At 46.9% G+C, this 24,619-nt stretch overlaps 1 protein-coding gene across 10 annotated transcripts in view; it reads left to right on the plus strand.

Annotated features, from left to right (window-relative positions):
• The first annotated feature begins 2,592 nt into the window (after positions 1 to 2,592).
• BCL2L11 (BCL2 like 11) overlaps positions 2,593 to 24,619 on the plus strand; it is a 47,578-nt gene continuing 25,551 nt past the window's right edge. For 3 of the 10 annotated variants that reach the window (XR_003139700.3, XM_025453969.3, XM_025453973.3), the window contains exons 1-3: positions 4,217 to 4,484; positions 5,364 to 5,500; positions 5,669 to 5,758. Coding sequence is in view for 7 of the 10 variants with exons in the window: in XM_025453969.3 (XP_025309754.1) it covers positions 4,219 to 4,484; positions 5,364 to 5,500; positions 5,669 to 5,758 (493 nt within the window). In the remaining 3 variants the exon portion in view is untranslated. Of the gene's footprint in view, positions 2,726 to 4,216; positions 4,485 to 4,634; positions 5,057 to 5,363; positions 5,759 to 15,184; positions 15,502 to 19,965; positions 20,284 to 24,619 lie in introns of those variants that run through there. The other 7 variants (XM_049095613.1, XR_003139701.2, XM_035700563.2 and 4 more) reach the window with 7 other exon arrangements.

A 24,619-nucleotide genomic window follows, 5' to 3' on the forward strand; every position in this document is an offset into this window, starting at 1 on the left:
GGCGCTGCAGCTGCTTGCCGAGGATGGGGGGACGGGCTGGGGCAGTACACCGCAATAAGGTGATTTCGGAACTAGGGGAGACCACACTGGCAGCCTGTAGTCCGGGCAAGGGCTGCAGATTCCCTGTCCCGTCTCTCGGATCCCCCCTGCCCCACTTGATTCTTGCTCCTTCCTCAGCCCCAGCCGTCCTCGTCACTCCCTCTCCACATCTCGTGGGGCAGAGGCAGGCGTGAGCACAGCTCTGCTCGTGTCCGCGAGGGGACAGCCAGGACCGGAGCAGAGACCTAACGCCCACCTACCTGCCCCTCCCCCACTGTCCCTTCTCTGGACGGTGGCCCAGTTTCCAGAGGACCTCCAGACCGGGTAGGAGAGGGCGGGCAGAGCTGGAGGTCGCCCGGCGCGGGGAGGTCCGCCAAATCTCCCCAGCACGGTCGGGGCTGCGGGAGGAGCAGACTCCGAGCCGACCTCTCCCATGCGCCCCAAAATAAGAGTGTTTAACGGGTTGCTTTCCCTGTCGCCTTTGTTTTTTAAAGTGTTCACAGGGTCGCTAAAGCAGACGACGCGGGGGCGGCGGAGCTGATAGGACCAGATGACAACCACAAGGGCTCTCTTCTGCGTGGTTCTTTTCCTGTCCCTGTCTGCATCGCCCAACCCCACGGAGAGCTCGGAGCACCCGGGCGGGTTTCTGGCTCCCAGCGGGTGCAGTTCTGTTGTCTCCCCCCTCCCCGCCCCGGGGCGATACGCAGGGCGGCTGAGGCTTAAGAGTTTGTCCGCCGGCGGCCGCCACCTGAGGTCCAGGGCAGCAGCTCCAAACCACGGTCAGGGTGGACATCTGGGCTCTGCGCCCACTTCGCCGCGTGCACGCCCTTGTCCTTTCCCTCCTGCAACGAAATTCCGGGGCAGAACCGGGCGTGCGTTCTTGAGTCCCTCCGACGACCCCTGGCCACCTGCGCTTGGCTCAGGACTCTTCAGAGACGCGCTGAGAAGAGTTTAACCAGGGGCTGTGCAGTCTTCTCGACGTTCCTGACCTGCTTATGCAGCGTAGGACACCGAGCGAGGTGGCCAGCAGCGGGACAACGCCTCGCTGATCTGCTCCTCTGAACTGAGGTCCCTTCCTTCTTGGTTCGGGGCGGGGGGACGTTAGGGGATCCTTAAACTCGGTTTCTTTATGCCATCTAACTAACCAGGTCTCCCCGCGGCAGGATGTTCCATCTCCCATCATCGCCCTTGCCCCCCTACCCCCCCCCCCCCGGCCGCGGCTGTCCGCTAGCCCCGGGAGCGCAGGAGGAGGTAAGGGTGGGGACTCAGGACCCCCATTAGGAGAACAGATGAGGGTGTGGACCCAGAGGAGTACGTCCCGGAGTGGGAGTGAGGCCGTCGGCACCCAGGAGAGAGGGGGTGGGGGCGCGCAGGGAGAAGTGGTAGGGGGTACTTCGTGCCCCACATCACTCCCCAGGCTCGCCTTCACTGGCCTCAGCGCGCCTCCGGGCGGGTCTCTGAGAGCCCGACCAATCCTTAGGATCCCGACCCAGCAGTGATACCACCCTCTCCCACCTGAAGGCCGAGATCCCTCTGGACTTTTTTTCTTCTTCTTCTTCTTCTGTTTTTTTTCTTGAAAGGATTTTTGTCGAGTTTTTTTCATTTCCCTGTTTTTACCTGCTCTTCGCGCAGCGCCTTCCTGCCTCGCACCGGGGCTGCGGAACAGACGCCTCTGGGGATCCGCTCTTTGCCCTGGTCTCCACTCTCCCCACTAAGGGCTCTGCCCCTTAACCGTAGGAGGGCCGGCCCGGGAGAAAGCGAGGTGCCCCTGCCAGGGGGCATAAGGAGGGCGCCTAAGACTACCGCGTGAGGCTGGGGCGAGCAAGATGAGCAGCCCGGCACGTCGGGGCCTCGACTCACCCAGTACCCCGGACTCTGGGAGAGAGGAGAACCCAGAGACCCTCTGCCCAACCTCGGCCCCTCGCGTTCTCGAGGATCAACCCAGTGCCCGCGCCTGCCCCAGAGCGGCTCAGAAATTCCCGCGGCCGATCGAGGGCTCAGCGGCGCCTCCTGAGGCTTTCCGCCGGCGGCAGCGGCCCGGCCCGGTTCAGTGTGCCCGGAGCGCCCCCTCCGTTCCACGCGCACGCACTGGCCCCGCTGGATCCGGGCGAGGCCAGGGTACACTGGCGGGGGAGGGGTGGGGGTGGGGGTGGGGGGCGGGGGGCGGGGGGCGGTACCGGAGCGCTCAGGCCTTCAGGCAGCCTTAGTCACTCCAGTAAACACGCCCGGCGGGGGGCCGGGCCGGCGGCGCGCGCAGGGGAACCCGTCCGGGCCACCCCCGCCTTTACCTGTTGGAGCCTGAGCGCGCCAGCCGCTGCGGCGCGGCGGGGCGGGGCGGGGCGTCGGGCCCGCGCGGCGGGGCGGGACCTGGCGGGGGCGGAGCTCGCGGCGATTGGCTGAGGGCGCGGGGCCGCCAGTCTGAGCGGAGCTGCAGGGCTGTGCAGGTTTCACTTCGCTCCGCGCAGCCTCCAGGTCTGGGTCTTGCAAGAGGGCTCCGTCCCGCGTCGCCGCCGCCGCCGCCGCCACCGGATTCTCACAGTCGCCCTACGCGCCCCAGCCCACTGCGGCCAGCATCGCCACGGGCTGCTCGCTTTGCCCCGCTCCCGCCGCCACCCCTTTGGCGCCCTTTCCTTGGCCCTCGTCCCCCCCAATGTCTGACTCTGACTCTCGGACTGAGAAACGCAAGGTAAATACCTCCGAACCCCCGGGAGCGGGCGGGGTAAGGACGGAAGACAGGCGCCGGAGCCAGGTGGGCGCCACCCCCGCCCCCTTCCCGAGCACGTGCAGGCAGCTGCAGGTCCCCGTCGCACTCTGGTCGCCGGGCGGGAGGCAGCGGTCCGGCGGGGCGGGCTCCCTCCCCCACGCAGGTCCAGGTCGGGGAGGGGGCGTGCGCGCAGAGCTCGGGGCGCTCGGCCGAAGTGCGCCTCGGGCCGGGGTTCCGCGCGCCAGGGAGCGGAGAAGCTTCTCGGGGCCGGCGGGGAAAGGCAGCGCGCGCTCTCGGCGCTGTCCCGGGAGCTGCGGCCCCGCTCCTGGGTACTAGGCTGCGCGGCCGGCCGGCAAGTGTCGCCGCCCTGTCCCGAGACTCCCTCCCCACCCCCCACCCCCCATTCCCCAGGTAGCGGCCGCGCCGTCGGAGCTGGTCTGGCGGCTTGGCTGTCCTCGCGTGCTCGGGCCCGTTGCGGAGGATTTGCGGAACTGCGGCGGTTCTTTCACTGGCGAGCCTCGGCTTTTTCCTTGCACCGGTTGAGGCGGAGGTTTCAGGGCGGCTGCAGCGTTCGCGCTCTTCTGGACGTGCCTGGGGGCGCCCTGCCCTGCCCGGGCCGCGGCTGCGCCGCAGACACCAGCAGCCGCACGATCCCGACGGCGAGGGGCCGAGGGCCGCCGATCGCCGGCGCCACGCGATGGGCGAGCCTCGGGCCGCAGGACCTGCTCCGTGCGTGGGGCACCCCCACTCCCTCGCAGTGCGCCGGGCGGTGCGGTGCCCTCGGGGGCCTGTTACTCGGTGTCCGAGCTCGTGGCGGAAGACCCGCCGGCCGCGGGAGACCGGGGCGTGGATGTGTTCGTTGTCTGCCGCGCTCACGGGTGCGCGCGGACATGCGTGCCCGTGGCCAGTGGCGGCGGCTTGGATTTGGAGCGTACGCGCCGCGCTCGGGGAAGAAGAGGGAGGAATTTGTGGAGGACGGTGGGTGCCCCGGCTAGGGGAAGGGGCGGCCTTCGGGGTCTTCGGCCAGCCGGCCCGGGCGGGGGTCGGCGGCCAGCGGCAAGGACTGGGGTCCGAGGTCGGCTCTGCGGGTGCGGAGAGCGCGAGGCTCCTGCTTTGTCTCCAGGTGACCGGCCTGGCGCGGCGGGAACCCGGAGGCTCGCGCGGCCCCCGGACGGGCACAGGCGGGGCGGGCTGGGGGGCACCTGGGCAGCTCGGGTCGCCGGGACTCCCGCCGCGGCCGCCGGGGCCGGGGCCGGGGCAGCCTTCGGAGGCGAGTTTGTCAACAATCGCCTCGCCTTTGGCGGCCTGGCCCGTAGGCGCCGCCCCCGCGGGCGGCGGCTATTGGCTGCGGCGGGGAGCGAGCGCGCGCGGGCCAATTGGGAGCGCGGGCACCCGGCGCCAGCGGCGCGGGGAGGTCGGCGGTGCCGGCGGCGGCGGGCGCAGTGCGCGAGGGGAGGAGCGGGAGGAGGCGGAGGATGTTCCCGGCGGCGGCGGCCGGGGCAGCGCGGGCCAGAGGCGCGGCGCGGGGAGCCCTGGGCTGCCCGGCGGAGCGCGGCGGCGGCGGGCGGGCGGCCGGTGGTGGGCTCTGCGCGGCCCCGGGGGCTCTGAACGCGAGTCCCGGGCTTTGTCTCCCGCGCTCCCTTCGTGCTGACGGTCAGGGGGCTCCGGGTCGGCGAAGGACGCGGGCGGGACGCCGCGGGGCCCGGGCCCGGACGCGACGATCGGAAGGGAAGGGGCGGACGTGAGTTTCGGCCCGAATACCTCCACAGGGCAGGGTCGGTGGGACGCAGGGGCCGCGCGCCCGGGGAGCCTAGTGTGCGGAGTTACTTGGGCACTTTGCAGGGGGCGCCCGGGGACGGCTTCGGGGGTCACTGCCCCCCACTTGGAGGTGTGCACCCCACTGTGCGGGTTCGTCCGGAGAAGTTGCGTCGGGCTCCGCGCGGCGCGCTGCCCCCTGCGGGAGGAGGGGCGCGCGGGCGGGGAGCGGGAGGGACCGCGGGCGGGGAGCGCCCGAGCCCCGGCCGAGCCGCGCTCCGAGTTACAAACTCTATTGTGACGCACTTACTACGACTGCCGGCCCTTGCCAAACCTTCCCCAGACTTGCTGCCCTCAGCACTTTCGGCAGAACAATGGGGCCGGAGTGGGGAACGCGGCCAGCCGCCTGCAATCGCTGCATCTGCGCCCGCTCCTGTGCTCCAGCGCGGTATCTGATCCCGGGAAATCGGAGCCTGCTGGGAGTTTCCGACTTATTCAAGTCGGCCCTGAGCAAAGAGTGCATGTGAATACACTTAACACAAGCGGCTTCTGAAACATGTGTGTGTGTATGAGTGTGTGAGTGTGAGACAGCACCAGTTTCACATTGACCTTGTAATTGTGTTTTGTTTGGTGGCAGGAAGTTTAGTCCCACCCCCTCCCCTCCCCCCGCAAAGATAGAGGTACCTTTGTTATTTTAGGTGTGTTTTTATTCTTATTTGGAAGATCCTCAGAGAAGTGTATGAACCAACAACTTAAAGTATTTGCTGTTCTAAAAGCTTTGGAGGAATCCGCAAAAGTTAGCTAAATTTACTTGTTGTAATTATTATTTTGCTTAAGATAATCTTAGTTTTTGTTTTATTTGCAGAAAAAAAGACCAAATGGCAAAGCAACCTTCAGATGTAAGTTCTGAGTGTGACAGAGAAGGTGGACAATTGCAGCCTGCTGAGAGGCCTCCTCAGCTCAGGCCTGGGGCCCCTACCTCTCTACAGACAGAACAGCAAGGTAATCCTGAAGGCGAAGGGGACCGCTGCCCCCAAGGCAGCCCTCAGGGCCCGCTGGCCCCACCAGCCAGCCCCGGCCCTTTTGCTACCAGATCCCCGCTTTTCATCTTTGTGAGAAGATCCTCCCTGCTGTCTCGATCCTCCAGTGGGTATTTCTCTTTTGACACAGACAGGAGCCCGGCACCCATGAGTTGTGACAAATCAACACAAACCCCAAGTCCTCCTTGCCAGGCCTTCAACCATTATCTCAGTGCAATGGGTAAGCAATACCTGGGTAAGAGTAGTTAATGTGTGGTTGCTTGAATATCTGTCTAAAGGCTGTGTGTGGCATTTAAATTAAACTCTCTTTTAGAATCCTTTTATTGATTTAGTCCATATTTTGATGGGGATGTCAAATAAGACCTCAAAACCAACATTTTTTTTTTATACATGTTACCAAGTTTTGTGGCAGTGATAAAACGTATCTAGTATCACCTATTGATCCTGGCCGCCTGCCTTCATTAAAGTGTGTGTGTGTTGTTCTAACCACTAAGACTTAACTATTAATGACCTTATGCTTGAAGGGGACTCGGTCAAATATAGCAAATAGCTTAACGACATAACCAAACATGAAGAAAGATGAGACAAGTTCCCCATTTTCAAAAATGACACTTAAAAAGTGATCTAATTCATCAAGGCAGTACCAATATAGCATCACAAAAATGGTTTGTTTTCCACTCGATTTCTCTTTGAGCTGATTTTTTGTTTGCTCAGAGGTTTTGGATATAGTACTAAGAAGATGAGATTGTGGGATTTTATTTCAGGGGTTAAAGACTGCTCTAGGGTCTGAACCAAAAAAACCTGACAGTACAATCAGTGAGGAAACTGAACTGGTAAGGACTGTGGCAGATTGGAGATCGTAACTGCCCCCGACTGTGGGCGTGTGGTCTCAGAATGGTAGGTTTTCCTATATTGTATAGTGCAAAATAGCCCAGGAGTGCAGATTGACAATTGACAATTTAGAGCAAGCCAAATAAAAACATCTGTTTGCTAGATTTGACCCTTGAGCCCCCAGCATGTGACTTTGAGCATGTTCAGTTCTGGCAGCCTCAGTAAGGGAGTAAGTATATATTGATTCAAATCACTCTTTCCCACTAATAGAAAATGTCTTGGTCAGGATTCACCAGAATCTTGCTTACCATTTGGACAGATAAGTCCTTCCTTCCTGCACCGATGAGATAGAAGTTGGCAGTATTATTCCTTAAGGATCCAGTATAGATTTTCTTACAACGTAGATCACACTTTGGCCAAAGTCTAACTAAAACCAAGTCCTGGAAGACAATGACAAATCTTGAATTTGCAGATACTATTGGGCTCTGTGTCTCGGCCTTCAGAGAGCTGCAGGTCTGTCCCTGTGTTATAGTTAGAACCTCAGAGAATTGGTTGCTTATCTGGTTGGGGATACCTGGGAAGTAGCAAAGAGAGATGGTAAAGACACCAGTAGCTGCATGTTGGCTAGATATCTTCTGCTAAAAGTTGAGATAGACTTTGTTAAGATCCCTCCTTAGGGAAAGGAGCTTGAAGTTTATTGCTACTATTGCTTTGATAATTACGACCATCCTGAATTCATTTGAACCTTCCTAGTTGGTACTTGTAAATGTTTGCCCATGAAAGTTCTCCCGAGTATATGAATCTACAGCATTCTTGCTCACTCTGAGTGAACGGGGCTTTATGGTATGTGTTTTTGAAAACCTGTGTATTTTAAGGATCCTTTGGAAGCCTTGTAATTTTTCCTGCAGACCTATAAATCTGCCTCTACAGGTGGTGGCTTAATGCACAAAAATAGTTTCTCTTAATCAGGAAGAGTGGGTGAGATAGTGTGTTTTTTGTTTTGTTTTGTTTTTTTAAGTATGTACAGTGACATACTATTTTCAGCGAGCTTATTATAAGGTAGGCACCGTTACTCAAGATGACAGATGTAATTCTTCAGAGATCACGATCTAAGTTATTAAGTAAAGTTATGTTTATACCTGTGAAGTCGAGTCATGGGTCCCAAGGTGTAATTTTATAGTAGTAACTACATTCTAGTAGATTGGCATGATAACTGAGACTTGAATGGAGAGGATTAAATGATAAGATATAAGGAGTTTGGGTTAGTGCACCAAGGTAAGTTTTCAGAATTAGGTTCTGGGGAGATTTGTTTGTTGGGGTGGGGGACAAATGGGGAACTGGAGAGGACTTAGTCAGATGTGAGTTTTATCAAACTGAAGCATAAAATTGACCCTCTCTGTAGTTTCTAACTTCTTTCCTGCTCATTCTTCTAACAGTTCCATGCCTAAAGACCCCTGAAATATGCCGAGTTGATACATTTGGGTTCTTTTCTCTAGTTTCTAATTATGTTTAGAGTGTTTTTTACTGAACCATATCCATGAAGATCTTCAGTGAAGCTTTTGGTAATTTATTGCAAAATACATTTTTCATGGAGAAGTCTTTATGATTGGTTTTAGCTGGGACACCACAAATGTGAGATTATAAAGAGGAACTCCTTCACTCATAAGAGTTTCTGCTCAGCAAGTTGGGGTAGATAGCAGTAGATCTTGCAGTTCTGACCTTGTATCTTTGTTCTAATGAGAAAGTGAATTCTTGTCTAGGATGTACATCAAGTAGATGTTAATACTAGAAGTGTCTTCATATTTTCCTCCATGTCCCCTATTTTTGGGGTACATTCAAACAATATTATATTTTTCCATGAAAAGGAAAGCTTCCCCACCCCCCCACTTGTACCAACCAAATCTTGGTCTCTGTATACCCTGGGTGGATTGATTAATTTGACAAATGCTCTCTTTCTTAGTGATTAACTGATTACTTTAGTTAAAATCATTGACAGGTATTAGGTTTCTGAGTGCTTTCTCTGGTGTGTGTGTGTGCTTATGCCATAATGTGTTTTTAATACAAATTGTGTGCTAAATTCTGCACAAATTCATACTTTGGAGGTGTAGGTGTTGCAGTTGGAAGTAAGAATTGAGAAAGGTCAGAATGTGCTAGTGAACATTATGAACAGAGTGAGAGCTAGTTCATTAACTTCATGCATCAAATGACTTAAACATTGGTTCCCTCGAACATCAGAGTTTATAGGTAGGAGTTGTGTTGTCCTTTATTTTCCTTCGCATCTTGTGCATACTCCTCTTGCAGCTGATAATTGTCTGACCCACCTTTTAGATTGTGAGCCCTCTGAGGAGAGGCACGACATCCTGGAAATCCTAATGAGGGCATGACAAAGGAAATGCTCAGGAGATGTTCAGAGTTTTGAGTCTTGCTCATCAGTCTTTCATAAGAGCCAACTGAGGACAAATAAGATTTCAGAAAAAGTCTGGTAGCAAGAAAAAGACCCTGAGCAACCCCCCCCCCCAAAAAAAAAATATTTTTAACTATTTGTATCTAACTGTAAGATTTGTTTTGTGGGGGTGACATATGAGGTTTGGCTCAGCCCAGGCCCAGTAGGGAAGCTACAGGTGAGTACTGAGCACTTGCAAAGCAACTAGTGCAATTTGAGATGTGCTTGTTAGTGTCAATCCACGCTAGAGTGTGAAGACTTAGTATGTAAAGAAGAAAGTAAAATATCACACTCATCTTCGTATTAATGATATATGGAGATATTTTGAATATATTGGGTTGAATAAAAACTTTTTTATTGTAGTTAAAAAAAAACCTGCATAAACCTCATAAAACTTAACCATCGTAACCACTTCTAAGTGTACATTTCAGTAGTGTTAATAAGTATATTCACATAGTTTGCATCCCACTCCCAAAACTTTCTCCTCTTATAGAACTAAAGCACTATACCCATTAAACATCCACTCTGCAATTCCCCTCCTCCCAGCTACTAGCACATTGTATCTGTGTCTATGATTTCGACTGTTCTAGATAGCTTGTGTAAGTATCTATCTTACGTGACTGGTTTATTTCACTTAGCATTGTGTCCTCAAGGTTCATCCTTATTCATCATCATTAGCCTTCTCTTCCTTTTTAGAGCTGAATAATAATCCATTGTATTTATGTAACACACTTTTTAAATTCATTCATCCATCAGTGGACATTTGGGTTGTTTCCATCTCTTGGCTATATTCTGAGTAATGTCACCCTAAATATGAGTGCGCAGACATCTCACAGATGATGCTTTCAGTTCTTTCAGAAGTATGCAAACATCTCTTCAGAATCACACTTTCAGTTCTTTTGGATATCTATCCAAAAGAACTATCTATCCAGTATTTTTAATTTTTTGAGGAACCTTCATACTGTTTTCCATAGTGGCTGCACAATTTTATATTCCCACCAGCCGTGTACAGGGGTTCATTTCTCTATATCCTCACCAACATTTTCCTTTTTTTTTTTTTAATAATCTGTGTGAAGTGCTTGTTGTAGTTTTGATTTTAGTTTCCTGGATGAGTGATAGTGAGCATCTTTTTATATGCTTGTTGTCTATTAAATAAAATATTTTTTATATTCATTTTACCTGTTTCTTTTTACTTTTTAAAAGTGTTTCTTCTAGAAAAGTAGCAAATTAGATCCATGGCTGGCATTCTGTTTATCTGGATAGGTTGCTTTGCAGATGGAGGAGCTAAAATGTTCAGGGGCACTTTAGCCAGCCAGACCTTACTCTTCCCACTCATCGTTTCCATGTAATTTACTCCTTTGGTTGCTTTTGTTGACTTTATAGTGAAAGTACTTAGCCTGATCTTGTAAGCATCTTAAATAAGCTTTGTTGATAGCTGTGTTCTTCTGGCAAGTATAAATACCAGTTTGGGTTTACTTTTTCAAAACTCCAGCTTTTTTGAAAAAGTTGAAGGTGGGGTGGTTTAGTTCTTCAGGCATCTCAAGGCTGCCTAGAGCTTCTGATGATAGTCTTCTTTGCTGAAGACCCACTTCTGGCTTCTAGACTCAGGGTCACTAATTTGGAAACTAAGAGAAGCAAACCTGCTTTACAGGTCCTGAGTGGGGATAGAAAGTGAGAAAAATGAAAGTTTTTTTTTTTTTCTAACTCATTCCAAACAAAATTTAATAATTGATAATACAGATACCATATATGCCCTTTGCCTAGTTTCCCCCAATGGCAACATATTATATAATAGTACAGTTCACAACCTGGAAGTGACATTGATAGAAGCTAGCTACCTTATTCACGTTTCACCAGTTCCCCGTGCACTCCATTTTGTGCGTGCATGTGAGTGTGATTTACTCCTATGCAATTAATCAGATGTGGAGATTTGTGTGATCACCATTAACAGTCAAGATACAGAACAGTTCCATTACAAGGAGCCCTTTTTGTACCTCCCTTCTGTTTCCACCCCCCAACAACCCACTGATCTGTACTACATATCTACACTTCTGTCATATGTGACCTTTTGAGATGGGCTTTTTCACTCAGCATAATTCCACAGAGATCCACCCACAATGTTGCGCGTATCAGTAATTGCTTGGTTTTTATTGCTGAGTAGCATTCCCCAGCGTGAAGCGTTGATTGACCCGTGGAAAGACATTCGGGTTGTTTACAAGTTCTGGCACCCCAGGCACTTACTGGAGGGCTAGCCAGCCCACGCTGCAGGTTGTACGTTATCCCCTGGTACGTCTTCTGGGAGCTGCCATTTGAATGAGGGCACAGGCTTCCTGGTAAAGCCACCTCACCAGGTGACTGGCCAGGACGCCACACCTCGACAACAAACTGCTGCTGTAAATACTCCCGGACAGGTTTTTGCATTTATGTGAATTTTCATTCCCAGAAGTACAGTTGTTGGATCATGTGGTAGTTTAGTTTTTTAAGAAACTGTTGTTTGCCACAATGGTTATGTTCCCATCAGCAACGTAGGAGGGGTCCAGTTTTTCTAAATCTTAGCCAGCATTTGGTGTCATCACTATTTTTTTTAGCCATTTTGACACATGCCTTATTGTAGCTTTAATCTACATGCCCCTCATGGCTAATGGTGTTGAATATATTTTCATGTGCTCATTTTGCATATGTATACGCTCCTCCAGGAAGTGACTGCTTCTGTGTTTTGCTCATTTTTTCAATTGATTTGGTTTTTTACTCTTTCACTCTTTTTGAGAGCTTTTTTGCATTCTAGACTCAAGTCAGATATGTGATTTGCAAACATTTTCTCCCATTTTGTAGCTTCTCTTTTCATACTTTCTGTAGAGCAAAGTTTTAAATTTTGGTAAATTTCAGATACCAGTTTCAAGTTTTTGGTGTCAGTTAAGTACTCTTTGCCAAGCCTAAGCCCCAAGATTTTTGCCTCGTTTGTTTTTGCCCAGAGTTTTATAGTTTCACATTTTACATTTGGATTTGTGATTCATCATGTTGAGTTAATTTGTTTATAAGGTATGACGTATAGATCAAAGTCTGTCCTTTCAACTGTAGATCCCCAGTTGCTCTTGCACCATTTATGGAAATTGTCATCCTTTTTCCACTTACATTAGCTCTTGAACAACATGTGGCGAGGGGCACCATGCACGGAAAATCCATGCATAACTTGTGACTGCCTCAAAACTTAACTACTGGTAGACTACTAATAGCCTGCTGTTGACCAGAAGCCTTCCCAGTAAGACAAACTGTTGACAGACACACATTTTGTATGTTATGTGTATTGTACACTGAATTCATACAGTAAGCTGGAGGAGAGAAAAGGTTATTGAAAAAATTCAGTGAACCTGTTGTGCAAGGGTCAACTATAATTGCTTTTGCACCTTTGTTCAAAATCAGCATGTTTTTGTGGATCTATTTCTGGATTCTCTTCGGTGTTCTCTTGAACTATATGTCTGTCCCTCTGCCAGGACCACGCTGCCTTCATTACTCTGGTTACATATTGGACCATAATAATGGATGGACACAGTGATTCCTCAGACTTTATTCTTTTTCTTCAAAATTGTTTTAACCTGGGTCCTATGCCTTTTCATCTCTCTTTTAAAGTGGGCTTGTCTGTGTCTTCCACAACCCTGCTGGGGTTTCCATAGGAATTGTATTAAACTTACAGATCAGTTTGGGTCAAGAACTTGTATCTTGATTGTGTTGTCTTGCATTCCATAAACAGGTATGTCTTCAAATATTTAGTTTTGTAGGTGTTTTATAATTTTCAGTGTACAGATCTTGTAGATGTTTTGTTGGACTTCATTCACTTGGGAACAATTAGTAATGGTATTATTTTTAAATTTATTTTCAACTCATTTATTTTTAATATGTAGAAATACAGTTCATGTTTGTTTGTTCTTATATTCTGGAGCCTTGCTGAACTCAGTAGTGAGAAAATTTTTTGTAAATTTCTTGGGAGTCCAATGAAGACATGTTATCTGTAAATAGGAAGTTTTATTTCTTCCTTTCTAATAATCTGTGCATTTTCTTTCTTTTTCTTGCCCTATTACACTGATTAGAACTTCTAGTTTTGGGTGAATGAGAGGTGAGAACAGACAGCCTTCCTTGCCTCATTCCTCTAGGGGGAATGCTTTCAGTCTTTAATCATTGAGTCTGACATTAGCTGTAGGTGTTTTGTAGATGCTCTTTTAAAAAAAATGAAATTTCTCTATTCCTAGATTGCTGATAGTATTTATCATGAATGAAATAGTTATAAAATGTTTACTCTGCATCAACTAATGTGAATGTAGGAGTTTGCTTATTTTAGAATCTGTTGATAATGGTGAGCTACACTGATTTATTCTATCTTGCAAGCATGGGACTAGCCCTACTTGGTCAGGGTGTAGTTCTTTTCATACATTGTTGGATTGAATTTGCTAATATTTTCTTGAGGGTCTTTGTGCCTAAGTTCATGAGAGTTATTTATCTGTTGTTTTCTTTTTAAACTGTTCTGGTTTTGATCAGGGCCTTAACAGAGGTTGGGAAATGTTCCCTTCTCCTCCCTTTTCCAGAAGAGATTGTGTAAAGTTGGTATTCTTTAAATGTTTGGAAAAAAAATTATTTAAAATGTTTGGTGGAACTCTCTAATGAGACCACGTAGACCTGAAGGTTTCTTTCTTGGGGAGCGGGGGAGGAGTTTAAGTTACAAATTCAGTTTTTTAGTGTTTGTAGGACTATTCAGGTTGTCTGTTTCATCTTGGTTGAATTTTAGTAGTTTATGATTTTCAACTACAAGGAATTGATCCATTGGTTCTAAGTTGTTGAATATTGAGTGCATAAAGTATTTATGTTGTTCTTTATTATCTTAAGTGTGTGCAGGATCTGTTGTGATAGTCCATTTCATTCTAGATATTGGTGGTTTATGTTTTCCTATTTTTTTTTATCCTTTCAGGAGGTTTATCAGCTTTATTTTTTAAAATCAGCTTTTTTGTTTCATTTTCTCTATTTTCCTATTTACAGTTTTTTTGTTTAGTATTTCTTTCCTTTGGTTTGCTTTATGTTTATTTTGTCTTTTCTAGTTTCTTGGGGTGGGAACTTGGAGGAATGTTTTGAGACCTTTCCTCTCTTCTATTGAAGCATCTAGTGCCATAATCTCACCACTGCTTTAACTGCATCCCATATGTCTAGGGAGACTGTTTTCATTTTCATTGACATTCATGTGTTTTTATTTCCTTTGAGATTGCTTCTCTGACCCAAAAACATTTAGAAGTGTGTTGTTTCATTTCTAAATGCATGGCAATTATCTGGTCTTTCTGTTACCATTTTCTTGTTTGATTTCATCATGGTCAGAGAATAACTGTGTTTTTTTTTCAATTATATTAAATTTGGTAAATGATCCACAAGAGCTTGAAGAATATCTATATTCTGCTGTTGTTGGATGGAGTGTTCATAATATATTTGCCAATTAGATCTTATTGATTAATTGTGTTGTCCAGGGACACCTGGGTGGCTCAGTTGGTTAAGCATCTACCTTTGGCTCAGGTCATGGTCCGCTGGGTCCTAGGATCAAGTCCCACGTCAGGCTCCCTGCTCAGTGGAGAGCCTGCTTCTCCTTCTCCCTCAGCCTCTCCCCTCACTCATGCTCTCTCTCCCTCTTTCTGTCTCTCTTGCTAGCTCTATCTCAAATAAAGAAAATCTTATTTTTAAAAAATTGTGTTGTCCAGCTCTCCTATATCTTTGCTGATTTTCTCTGTGGTAGTTCTGTCAGTTGCTTAGACAGATGCTGTTGAAGTCTCCAACCAGAAGGATAGTTTGTCTTTCTCCTTTCAGATCTATCAGATTTTGCTTCATGTATTTCTGAGGCACAGTTGTTTGGTGTTCACACATTTTGAATTTTTAATGTCTTCCTGTTAGATTGATCCTTTTATCATTGCCAAAAAGTCTACTTTATGTGATACCAACCAATATAGCCACTTCTGCTTTTCGTAAAAAATACTAATAATGGTACATCTTTATATGGTGTATTTTTTTCCATTTATTTACTTTCAAGCTACATATATTTGAAGTAAGTTTTTTTGTATAGAACATATCTTCAAATAATACTGCTTTTACCCACTCATCAAATTTTTTAAATGGTGTATTTAGATCATTTACATTAAAGGTAATTGTCTTAAATCTGCCATTTTACTGTGTTTCTGTTTCTGTGTTTCTTTGTTTAAGAAGAATTTCCTGGACCGCCTGGGTGGATCAGCAGCTGAGCGTCTACCTTTGTTTTTTTGTTTTGTTTTGTTTTGTTTTTTAAATTTTATTTTATTTTATTTTACTTTTAAACAAATTTATTTTTTTATTTTTATTTATTTATGATAGGCACACAGTGAGAGAGAGAGGCAGAGACATAGGCAGAGGGAGAAGCAGGCTCCACGCACCGGGAGCCCGACGTGGGATTCGATCCCGGGTCTCCAGGATCGCGCCCTGGGCCAAAGGCAGGCGCCAAACCACTGCGCCACCCAGGGATCCCTGAGCATCTACCTTTGGCTCAGGTCATGATTCTGGGGTTCAGGGATTGGGTCCTGCATTGGGCTCCCTCCGAGGAGCCTGCTTCTCCTTTTGCCCTATGTCTCTGGTCTCTGCCTCTCTGTGTGTCTCTCATGAATAAGTAAATAAAAAAATTTTTTTTTTAATTTCCTTAGTGGTTGTCTTAAGTATTACAGTATACAAATGTAGCTTGTTATGATCTATTGACATCGATGATATCAACATTTTTTGTTTGGTTTGGCTGCAGTGTAAACAACCTTACATCCCTTCAGGTCTCTTCACCTGCCCCACATTTCAGATACAATTTGTCTTAAACATTTCATCTATATACAAAGTGATGTCCTATTTTGTGCTTCATCCGTCAAATGTAATTTAAGAAGCTCATGAGAAATAGGCTGATCTAGTATATTTCCTCCTCTCTTCTCTACATTTCAATAGTCTTTCCTTTCTGAGGTTCTCAGTCTTCTGTTACTATTTCCTTTGTGTTCAGAAGACTTCCTTCAGTCATTTCTAAATGATAGGCCTGCTAGCAACAAGCCTTGGTTTGGTTCCTGTGTTTGAGAATCTTTGTTTTTTCCCTTAATTCCAAAAGGATATTTTCAGTGGATCTAGAATTCACAGCTGGTTAGCTGTTTGTTTGCTTGTTTGTTTTGTATTTTCCTGAACTTAAAAGACATCTGGCTTTCACCGTTTCAGATGAGAAGTCTATCTTTCAACTGTTGTTCTTCTGTAAGTATTGTGTTATTTCTGCCTGGTGCCTTCCAACGTTTTTTCTTTGGTTTTTAGTTTCCAGAAGGGTAATTATGATGTGTTTTGAATTTCTTTGGGTTTCTCCTTCTTGAGATTCATTCCACTTCTTAAATCTGTGGTTTTATGTTTTGTGCCAGATTCAGGAAGTTTTCAGCCATTATGTCTTTGAGTATTTTTTCCTTTCTTTTGGGACTCTGATGACAAGAATGTCTTTTCGTTGTGGTCCTTGAGACTGTTTAGTTTTCATTCTGTATTGTCTGCTTGAACTGAATAAATTCTGTGGATCTCACATCATGTGCATGGGTTCTGTCATCTGTCATCCCCAATCTATTACTGAGTCCAGCCAGTGAGGTTCTTTTCCCCTCTTTGTTTAGTTGCATTTTTCTGTTCTAAAATTTTTGCTTTCTTCTTCCAGGTGAGGTAGAAATTCAGATCCCTCCTCAGCCTTGCTAATACTTTCCAGCAAAAATGCAGCACCAAATTACATGGCTTTGTTGAATTCTCTTGGGGGATGTATGCTTGGTTCCCCCATAGCCCCTGCTGACACCTGGAAGGGGGAAGTGGTGGAGGGCTGACTCACAGTCTTGCTTCTGTAGGGTGGAGGCTAAAGCTCAGCTCCTCTTGGCTTCTTGTTTACACTGGACTAAGGGTGAGGGATAGACTACCAGCCCTGCCTCCCACCACCCTGTTCCTCTCATGATACTGGATGGTTGTTCCCAGGCATTATCCTTGATGCCAGGTGGGAGTGGGGGCTTGGTGACCCACTGGGTCCCACAGGCACCCGAAGCTAGATAGGAAAAAACCTATGGGCCACTAGCCCTGTTTCCTACCACCTCGTTCGGTCTTGTTGCTGCCAGGTGGGAATACAGGCTCAGCTCCTCACTGGGCCTTCCCCCAACCAGGGGTGGGGGAAGTGGTGTGCTGACTTGCTCTGACTTGTTCTGTCTCATTGCTCATTGATGCTCGGTGGGGGTGGAGGCCCAGCTTCTTGTTGGTGCTTGGGGGGTGGGGGGGAGTGGCAGCTAATCTCCCTTTGTACCACCTCCCTGCTGCTTGTTAGGGATTGGAGGGTCAGTTTGCTGCCGGGCCCCACCAAAGCTACCTTTGAAGGGGAGTCTGCATCATCTGCTACCCCTGGGCAGAAGATGAGAGAGAGCTCCCCACGTGATTTGTCCAGCACTGTTCTGGCAGGGCAGCAGGATTGGCCCTGCCTGCGTCTGCCAAGGAGAAAGACTGGCAGATCTGTTCTCCCTTAGCCTGGTTACACAGCCTGCTGGTAGAACCACAACACCGAAACCGCCCCCCGAGCTGGGGATGGGTGAAAATCAACTCCTTGCCTGGCCATACTGAAACTATAGCTGGGGTCTATAGAATAGGTACGGCCAAAACGGTTTTCCATTGTGAGGCCACCCTTTCCCCACGGCTTTACTGGGAAGAATAGGCTCTCCTGGGAGCTCTTTCTCTCCGTACGTTGGAGACCCACCGTTGGAGAATTCTGTGGGACCCTGCCCAGGATGTATGGAAAGTAATGAGGAAACCAGGGACCTCTCGGCCACATCATTCCTCAAGTCCAAGGGACCCCAAACAGCCCACCTCTTCTTTCCCCTTTCAACAGCATCTTGTTTGTTGTGCTCTCTCTAGGATTTTTAGTAACACAGGGTGGGGCCTGGGGGGATTTGGTTGACCCCACCTTGGTGGGATTGGAAGTCTGTATCTTGTAACTAAATATTTATAATGAGTGTTGATTGGCTCTGATGGCAGAGTACTACTTGGAATTTTAGCCACCACCTCTTTCACTCTCTGATTTTACACTCTGGAATAATAATTGACTTTTAACTTTGGGGGAGAGATTTAGCAGTACTCTTAGCCACTGTTTTCACAATTTTACTGTGATAATTGCAGTGTTTCTTGTCCTAACTGCCTTGTATGTGACCCTGGTGGTGAGCCTGTGGGATGTCCACCCTGCTTTGCTCACATGTCCTGCCTGGAAACCATAGGGGTGATTCCAGTCAGATTCCACGGGCTGTAGGGGAACTTCTTATTGGAGAAAGTAAGCCCTGTGGTCCTACATGATTGGACTAAGAAAGAAAAAGAGATCCCATCATGCATTGATTTGTGGTTTAGATTTGAAGATGTGCATAGAACTGAATGCTAGGTGGTCTGAGACCTTGCCTCCTGATCTTTTATACCAGGGAACTGGAGCATTTGCTCAGTGCTCGGATGCCCTCATGCCCCTGGTCTGTGGTCACCCTGCCTCTGTTTGGGGGGTTGCTCCCCATGGACCACCACCTCCCACACCAGAATTCACTCGTCTTCATTCCTCCTTTGTGGGAGCAGCCTCAGTCTCTCAGCATATTTCTTATGTGACACAACATTCAGCCTCTTTTTCATCTGGTCAGTGTCCTCTGATGGTTCTGCTTGGTCTGCAGCTGGGACCTGTGCTGAGGCATGTGACCCAAGTTGGCTTTCCTTCTCTGTGGAGGTCTTGTTGACACAAACCAAATGCCTGTCCTGTAAGACCTTGTGGGCTTGGTCCTGTGCTGTGCTCTGGGTCTAAGCACCATGCCACCCACCCATCCTCAGACCCTGCTCTGAGGCACAACGAACTGTCTGCCGTTCCTTTATTCTGCTGGAAATGCTAGGAGAAACATGTGCACCGGACAGTTGATCAAGGCATTATTTATCCCAGCCAAAAAAAATTATGGACTGTCCTAACCGTACAGGGAAAATCTCAATTATTACACATCCTTTTGACAGACTGTGGTGCTGTCTTCTTAATGACTTTAAGAAAAATGATGGCATGGAAAATGCTGCTGGCGTAAAGTTCCGTTACAAAAGGTTACAAAATTATTGATGACATCTATGTCTAAGTCTGTTTTTGCTGAGATAGCAAACATACCACAGATTGGGTGGCTTAACCAAGAAACCTTCATCTCATACTTCTGGAAGCTGGAAGTCTGAGATTAGGATGCTAAGCATATCCCAGTTCTGGGGAAGGCCCTCTTGTATCCTCACGTGATAGAAACCTCTTACAAAGGCACTGATTGCATTCATGAGGGCTCCATGCTGGTGATCTGACCACCTCCTAAAGGTCCCATCTCCTAATACCATCACACTGGGGGTTAGGTTCAGCATATGAGTTAATGGGAGGCAAAAACATGGGTATCCAAGAAGTTTGTAAGTGTAAATGGAAAATAGCTCAAAACATTAAAAGCAAGTATTTTTGTTTTCAAGTTTCAAGTGGTCTTATTTGTGTGCCTTTTTGCGTTTCCAAAATCATCACTAGCATTTATAAGAGAATAAATATAGTATATAACACATGTCAGTTTTTCTTTTAATTTGAATCTTCATATTTTTGGCATGCCCAGGAGCTTGTCACTGTGACATGTACATCTTATTTGTGTGATTCAGTAGTAAGTGTCATGCCCTGTGGCATTGGTAAGTAAAAATCTGGAAAGCCAAGCTCATGGCCCGTCACCAGAAGTATTTGTAGATGGACATTAGCCCCTTAATAAAAACCTGGGGTTCGCTTTTTATTTAACAGAGTGAGTGATTTGTGAAACATCTTTGTCCAGTGAGGTTAACAGGTTGTTTTGGCATTGGCGGACTGCTGCTGCTGTGTGTCCTGCAGGGCTGGGCATAGGTCTGGGGCAGGATCTAAGTGGAATGCCAGCTCCCTCAGACCCACTGAGTGACCTGGGCAGACCTGTTAATTTTAGTTTGTTTTCTCATCCATCAAATGAAGACCAAAGTGCTTACCTTAGAGGGTTGTGGGAGCTTCCACATAAACCAATAGAAAGCATCTGATGGGAACCCCATCGCTAATTTATAAATTTTTCTTCTTCCTCCATACCCTGTTGTAGCCATGACATGTCCAGAAGTGTGACAGTAATGAAGGTTCTCCTACTTTCTCTGGAAAGAAGCTGTTTCAGGAATATAGGAAACTCACAGGGAAGTAAATTAATTTGGAAATGCCACTATAATTCTAAGTCTCCCAGGTCCCAGAACAAACCAGCAAAAAAGATCTTTTTCTAGAAACTGGCCTGCTGGGGATGGGGAGGGAAAGTCTGAATCACCCCTAACCTGCCTATGACCCCACACATCACCCTGAAAAGAAGCTTGGCTTCATTGGCAAACCTTTGGACCATAGAGAGACATCTGGAAACCATACTGTGTCTAAGGTGAGCCTGTGTTGGGGACACCTGTGGGCGATGGCCCATTGCACTTGGCAGAAACTTGACTATAGTTTAATATATGTATTTGGAGAAAGAATGGTCTTGAGACATAAGACACAGGCTAAACTACTTTTTCCTGCAGCCAGATGTTAAGCAACCTTTTTTGAAATGAGATATTTTGCTTTTTTGGTTTAACATTAGAAATATTCATTGAGTACAATGAAAAATTTTTTTAAAACAGTTTTTTTTCTTTTTCCTTTGACGGAATTTATGCTTATTTAGCCATCTGTTAAATTTCAAGTTTTATTTCTGAATGAATGAATCATGAATGCTTCTTGGGAACTTTTTCTTCACATTGCTATGAGGTGACCAATGCCAACAGTTAGAACAGCGTTTTCCTGGTGGTGGATGAGTGTAAACTCCGTTCGTATGAGCCCATGCTTTGATGGTTTTGAGTATTTATTAGAATACTACTAGAATACTAGTTGGTATCCCCAGAGTCCTGTATATCCCCTTCTAGTCTAGAATACTAGAATACTACTAGAGTACTAGAATACTACTAGAATGTTAGTTGGGGGGATCCCCAGAGTCCTCTGGGAAACCCAAATTCAACTTTGTATTTCCTCTGTTGTCTGCCCTGGAGCAGATCCCTGGGGTTTATGAGTAGAGTTATCACTCAGCCAGACAATGGTGGAGAGAAGCAGTCCCTGAATCTGGTCTTCTGCAGCCCACAGGCCTGAGTGAGGCTGGGAGCTGTGCTCCAGTTACAGCCTGAGCGTGTCTCTCCTTCTCTCCAGCATCTACACTCGAAGAGGACACAGGCCAGTTGACTGCATAGATTGAGTCTGCAGCCCTGAGAGCTGAGACCTTATGTCCTCTTCAGAAGTAGAACTCTGGGGTGTTGGAGGTGCGAACACAGGCCTTTGGTACTGATGAGTTGCTTTAATTTGGGCTTTGCTGACCTTCTTTAGGAATGAAAATGTTTGTTTTTAAGATTTTATATATTTATTCATGAAAGACAGAGAGAGAGAAACCGAGATACAGGCAGAAGGAGAAGCAGGCTCCCTGCTCAGTGAGGATCTGCTTCTCCCTCTTCCTCTGCTCATGTTCTCTCTCTCTCTCTCTAAAATAAATATATAAAATCTTTTAAAAAAAGTAAAATTTTTTAAAAACATAGAATCAATCACTTCAGTCTGCAAAGGATATGTGTTCAAATTGAAACAGGTTCAACATGATGATTCTCTACTATATGAGTTGCTCTGGGCACTTCCCCCTTCCCAGATATGTCACATTCCTGGACCAGAGCATTTTTCCTAATCCATTTACTGAAATATTTTGATATAACCAAGTAATAGATTTAATGAGTAATTTGAGACTTTGTAAAAGAAGCTGCCTTCAGCAGAAAGGACCTACTTTTTTTCTTTCAAATGTGTGTCTGTGAACAGTATATTAGGTGAGTTGAGCTCGTCAACCTTAGTTTATTGGGGGTTACTTTTCTATGAAATAAGTGTGTTAGCAGACAGACTAATAGATTTCTTGTGGGGTTTTCTGTTTGTTTTTTCATCTCTTGAGGAATTTCTCTTTTTTAAAGACTTGTTTAGGGATCCCTGGGTGGCTCAGCGGTTTGGTGCCTGCCTTTGGCCCAGGGCATGATCCTGGAGTCCTGGGATCGAGTCCCACATCGGGCTCCCTTCATGGAGCCTGCTTCTGCCTCTGCCTGTGTCTCTGCTTCTCTCTCTCTTTCTCTGTATCTCTCATGAATAAATAAATAAAATTCTTTTAAAAAAAAAAAGAAAAAGACTTGTTTATTTGAGAGAGCGTGGGGAGAGAGAGAACCTGAAGCAGACTCCCAATGAGTGGGGACCCTATATGCCCCTTGATCTCATGACCCTGAAATCATGACCTTAGCAGAAACCAAGAGTCAGACACTCAACTGACTGAGCCACCCAGACCCATGTGCTCCTCCTGAGGAATTTCTTAACACAAAGTAGTCTAGAAAGGATTCTGGATATATGCTACTTAACATATATTTGCATTTAGACCTCAATCTTATTTACACCTGGGCATAACTTCTACCAAACTGGTCAAAAACACATACCAACTTAAGAAAATAGTTTGGTACGTAATGGCAGGAGCCCAAATATTTGTAGATTTAATGACAACTCAAGCAGTATTTATTGTAACTTATGAATATCCAGCTCCCTTTTTTTTTTTTTTTTAAGATTTTTTAAATTTATTCATGAGACAGAGAGATAGGTAGAGGGAAAAGCAGGCTCCCCATGGGGAACCTGATGTAGGACTCAATCCCAGGAAACCAGGATCATGCCCTGGGCCAAAGGCCCAGGCTCAGTCACTGAGCCACCCAGGTATTCCTTCATCCCTCTGTTTTCACTTGAATTTTCCCTTCATTTGAAGCTTAGAGCTGTTTTCTCTGTAAAGAAAGCCTGGCAGATTGTATACATCAGCTTTGTTTTCTTGGTAGTCCTTTTTACTGAAGTATATCATGAAGGATGGGAGTGGAGAGTTAGGGAGGGTGACCCAGTCCAGCCCTGATCCCTCCATTGACCCATTATAGCTCTTTGGGCTCATACCTCAACCTGGTTAAGCACGAATGTCCTTTCCTGATGTAGAAAGGTGTGATAACAATTCAGTAATGGTAAGACTCAGTAGTGGTAAGACGGGAGGGGTGGGGCTGGAGGGGAGGGGTGGGGCTTGTGCTAAATTAGAACAACCCCAGTTGAATCTGTATTGCACAGAGTTCCTAAGTCCAGGGGTAGCCAAACCATTTTGCCCAGTTTATGAACACATAGGCATCAGAGTTGGGCCAGAGCAGCCATTCTACCCTGGAGGGTAATGAGTACTGGGGTGGAGGAGGAAGAATGTGTGAACCAAAACAGATAAAAGACCTTCAAAACCACCAGACCTGATGGTCTTTCGGCACAGAATTTCATACGACTTACACTTGGATTTGCATCAGTGGTAACCCTAGTTTCCATGCTTCCTCCATCTGGAAGAGTGTGGCACCTAGGTTACATACCTAACATTTGTGTAGTCTACAGGCAAGACCTGGGATTCTCCTCTATTATTGCTGACTTATGCAAAGGTTATGTAGTATCTTGAACATTAGTACAGGCTGGTCAGTGGATAAAGGAACTTGAGGCTCGACCCATGTTTCTCATTGGCCATGCACCATACCACTCCAGTCTTCCACTGGCTTGAGCCTTCCAGTATCCTTATTTTATATGCAACATTTAATTCTTAGAACATTTCTTTTTATTATTGTGTTTCCTACAAAAAGCTGTGGGCCATGTGTTCACCTCTGTTCCTTAGAGGTGGAACACACACTTTGAGCATAAATGGGCTTGTGCTCAATCAGGATGCACAAGCTTTGTGAGTTTTCTAGGGAGGAGTCACACAGCACTCAGAGTGTGACAGACTTAGGTTTTAAGAACAGATTGATAAACCATTAAGTGTCTAAGCACAGCGATTACATCTTTGTGATTACACAAAAGAGTGTCTGGAATTGAGGTGTCAAGTTTGTCTCTCTCTTCATACGATGTGCAGTAAAAAGAGGAAGCTACCTTTCCTGAATTTGTTTTAAGTGAGAAGCTTTCAATGTGTGCCAGACTTCTGGTGTGTTACCCCACTGTCTATGTTACATCTATGTCTATGTTAACAGGTTAGTGCCTCACTTTGTGTATGGCCATTATAAATTCCAGCTGTGGAAATAAAATTGATAGACTTTTGCATGTTTTGATTTAAAAACTGCTTAAGAGGGGCAGCCCAGGTGGCTCAGCGGTTTAGCGCCGCCTTCAGCCCAGGGCCTGATCCTGGAGACCTGGGATCGAGTCCCATGTCGAGCTCCCTGCATGGAGCCTGCTTCTCCCTCTGCTTGTGTCTCTGCCCCTCTCTCTCTCTCATGAATAAATAAATTAAATAAATAAATACTGCTTAAAGGGTGCCTGGGTGACTCAGTTAAGCATCTGTCTTTGGCTCAGGTCCTGATCTCAGTGTCCTGGGATCAAGTCCTAAGTCTTGCTCCCTGCTCAGCAAGAAGTCGGCTTCTCCCCCTGCCTCTGCCCCCTCCTCCCCTCATGCTCGCTTTCTTTCTCTGTGTCAAATAAATACAAATCTTCATAAAAATAAAAGTAAAATTAAAACTATTTTAAGGTGTAGCTTCTTGGGACTCTGTTTTTGCTCCAGGTCTTGGTCTTCACTATCACTGAGATAAAATACAATAATTCTAAAGCCCTGATGTGAATTAGAAGAGATTTTTGTCACCTGTTTCCTGCTGGCAGTGTTAAATTTCATAGAAGCCATGCTTACTCTGTAGTCAGGAATT

This window comes from Canis lupus, chromosome 17 (genome assembly GCF_003254725.2).
Source record: "Canis lupus dingo isolate Sandy chromosome 17, ASM325472v2, whole genome shotgun sequence".
Taxonomy (NCBI): domain Eukaryota; kingdom Metazoa; phylum Chordata; class Mammalia; order Carnivora; family Canidae; genus Canis; species Canis lupus.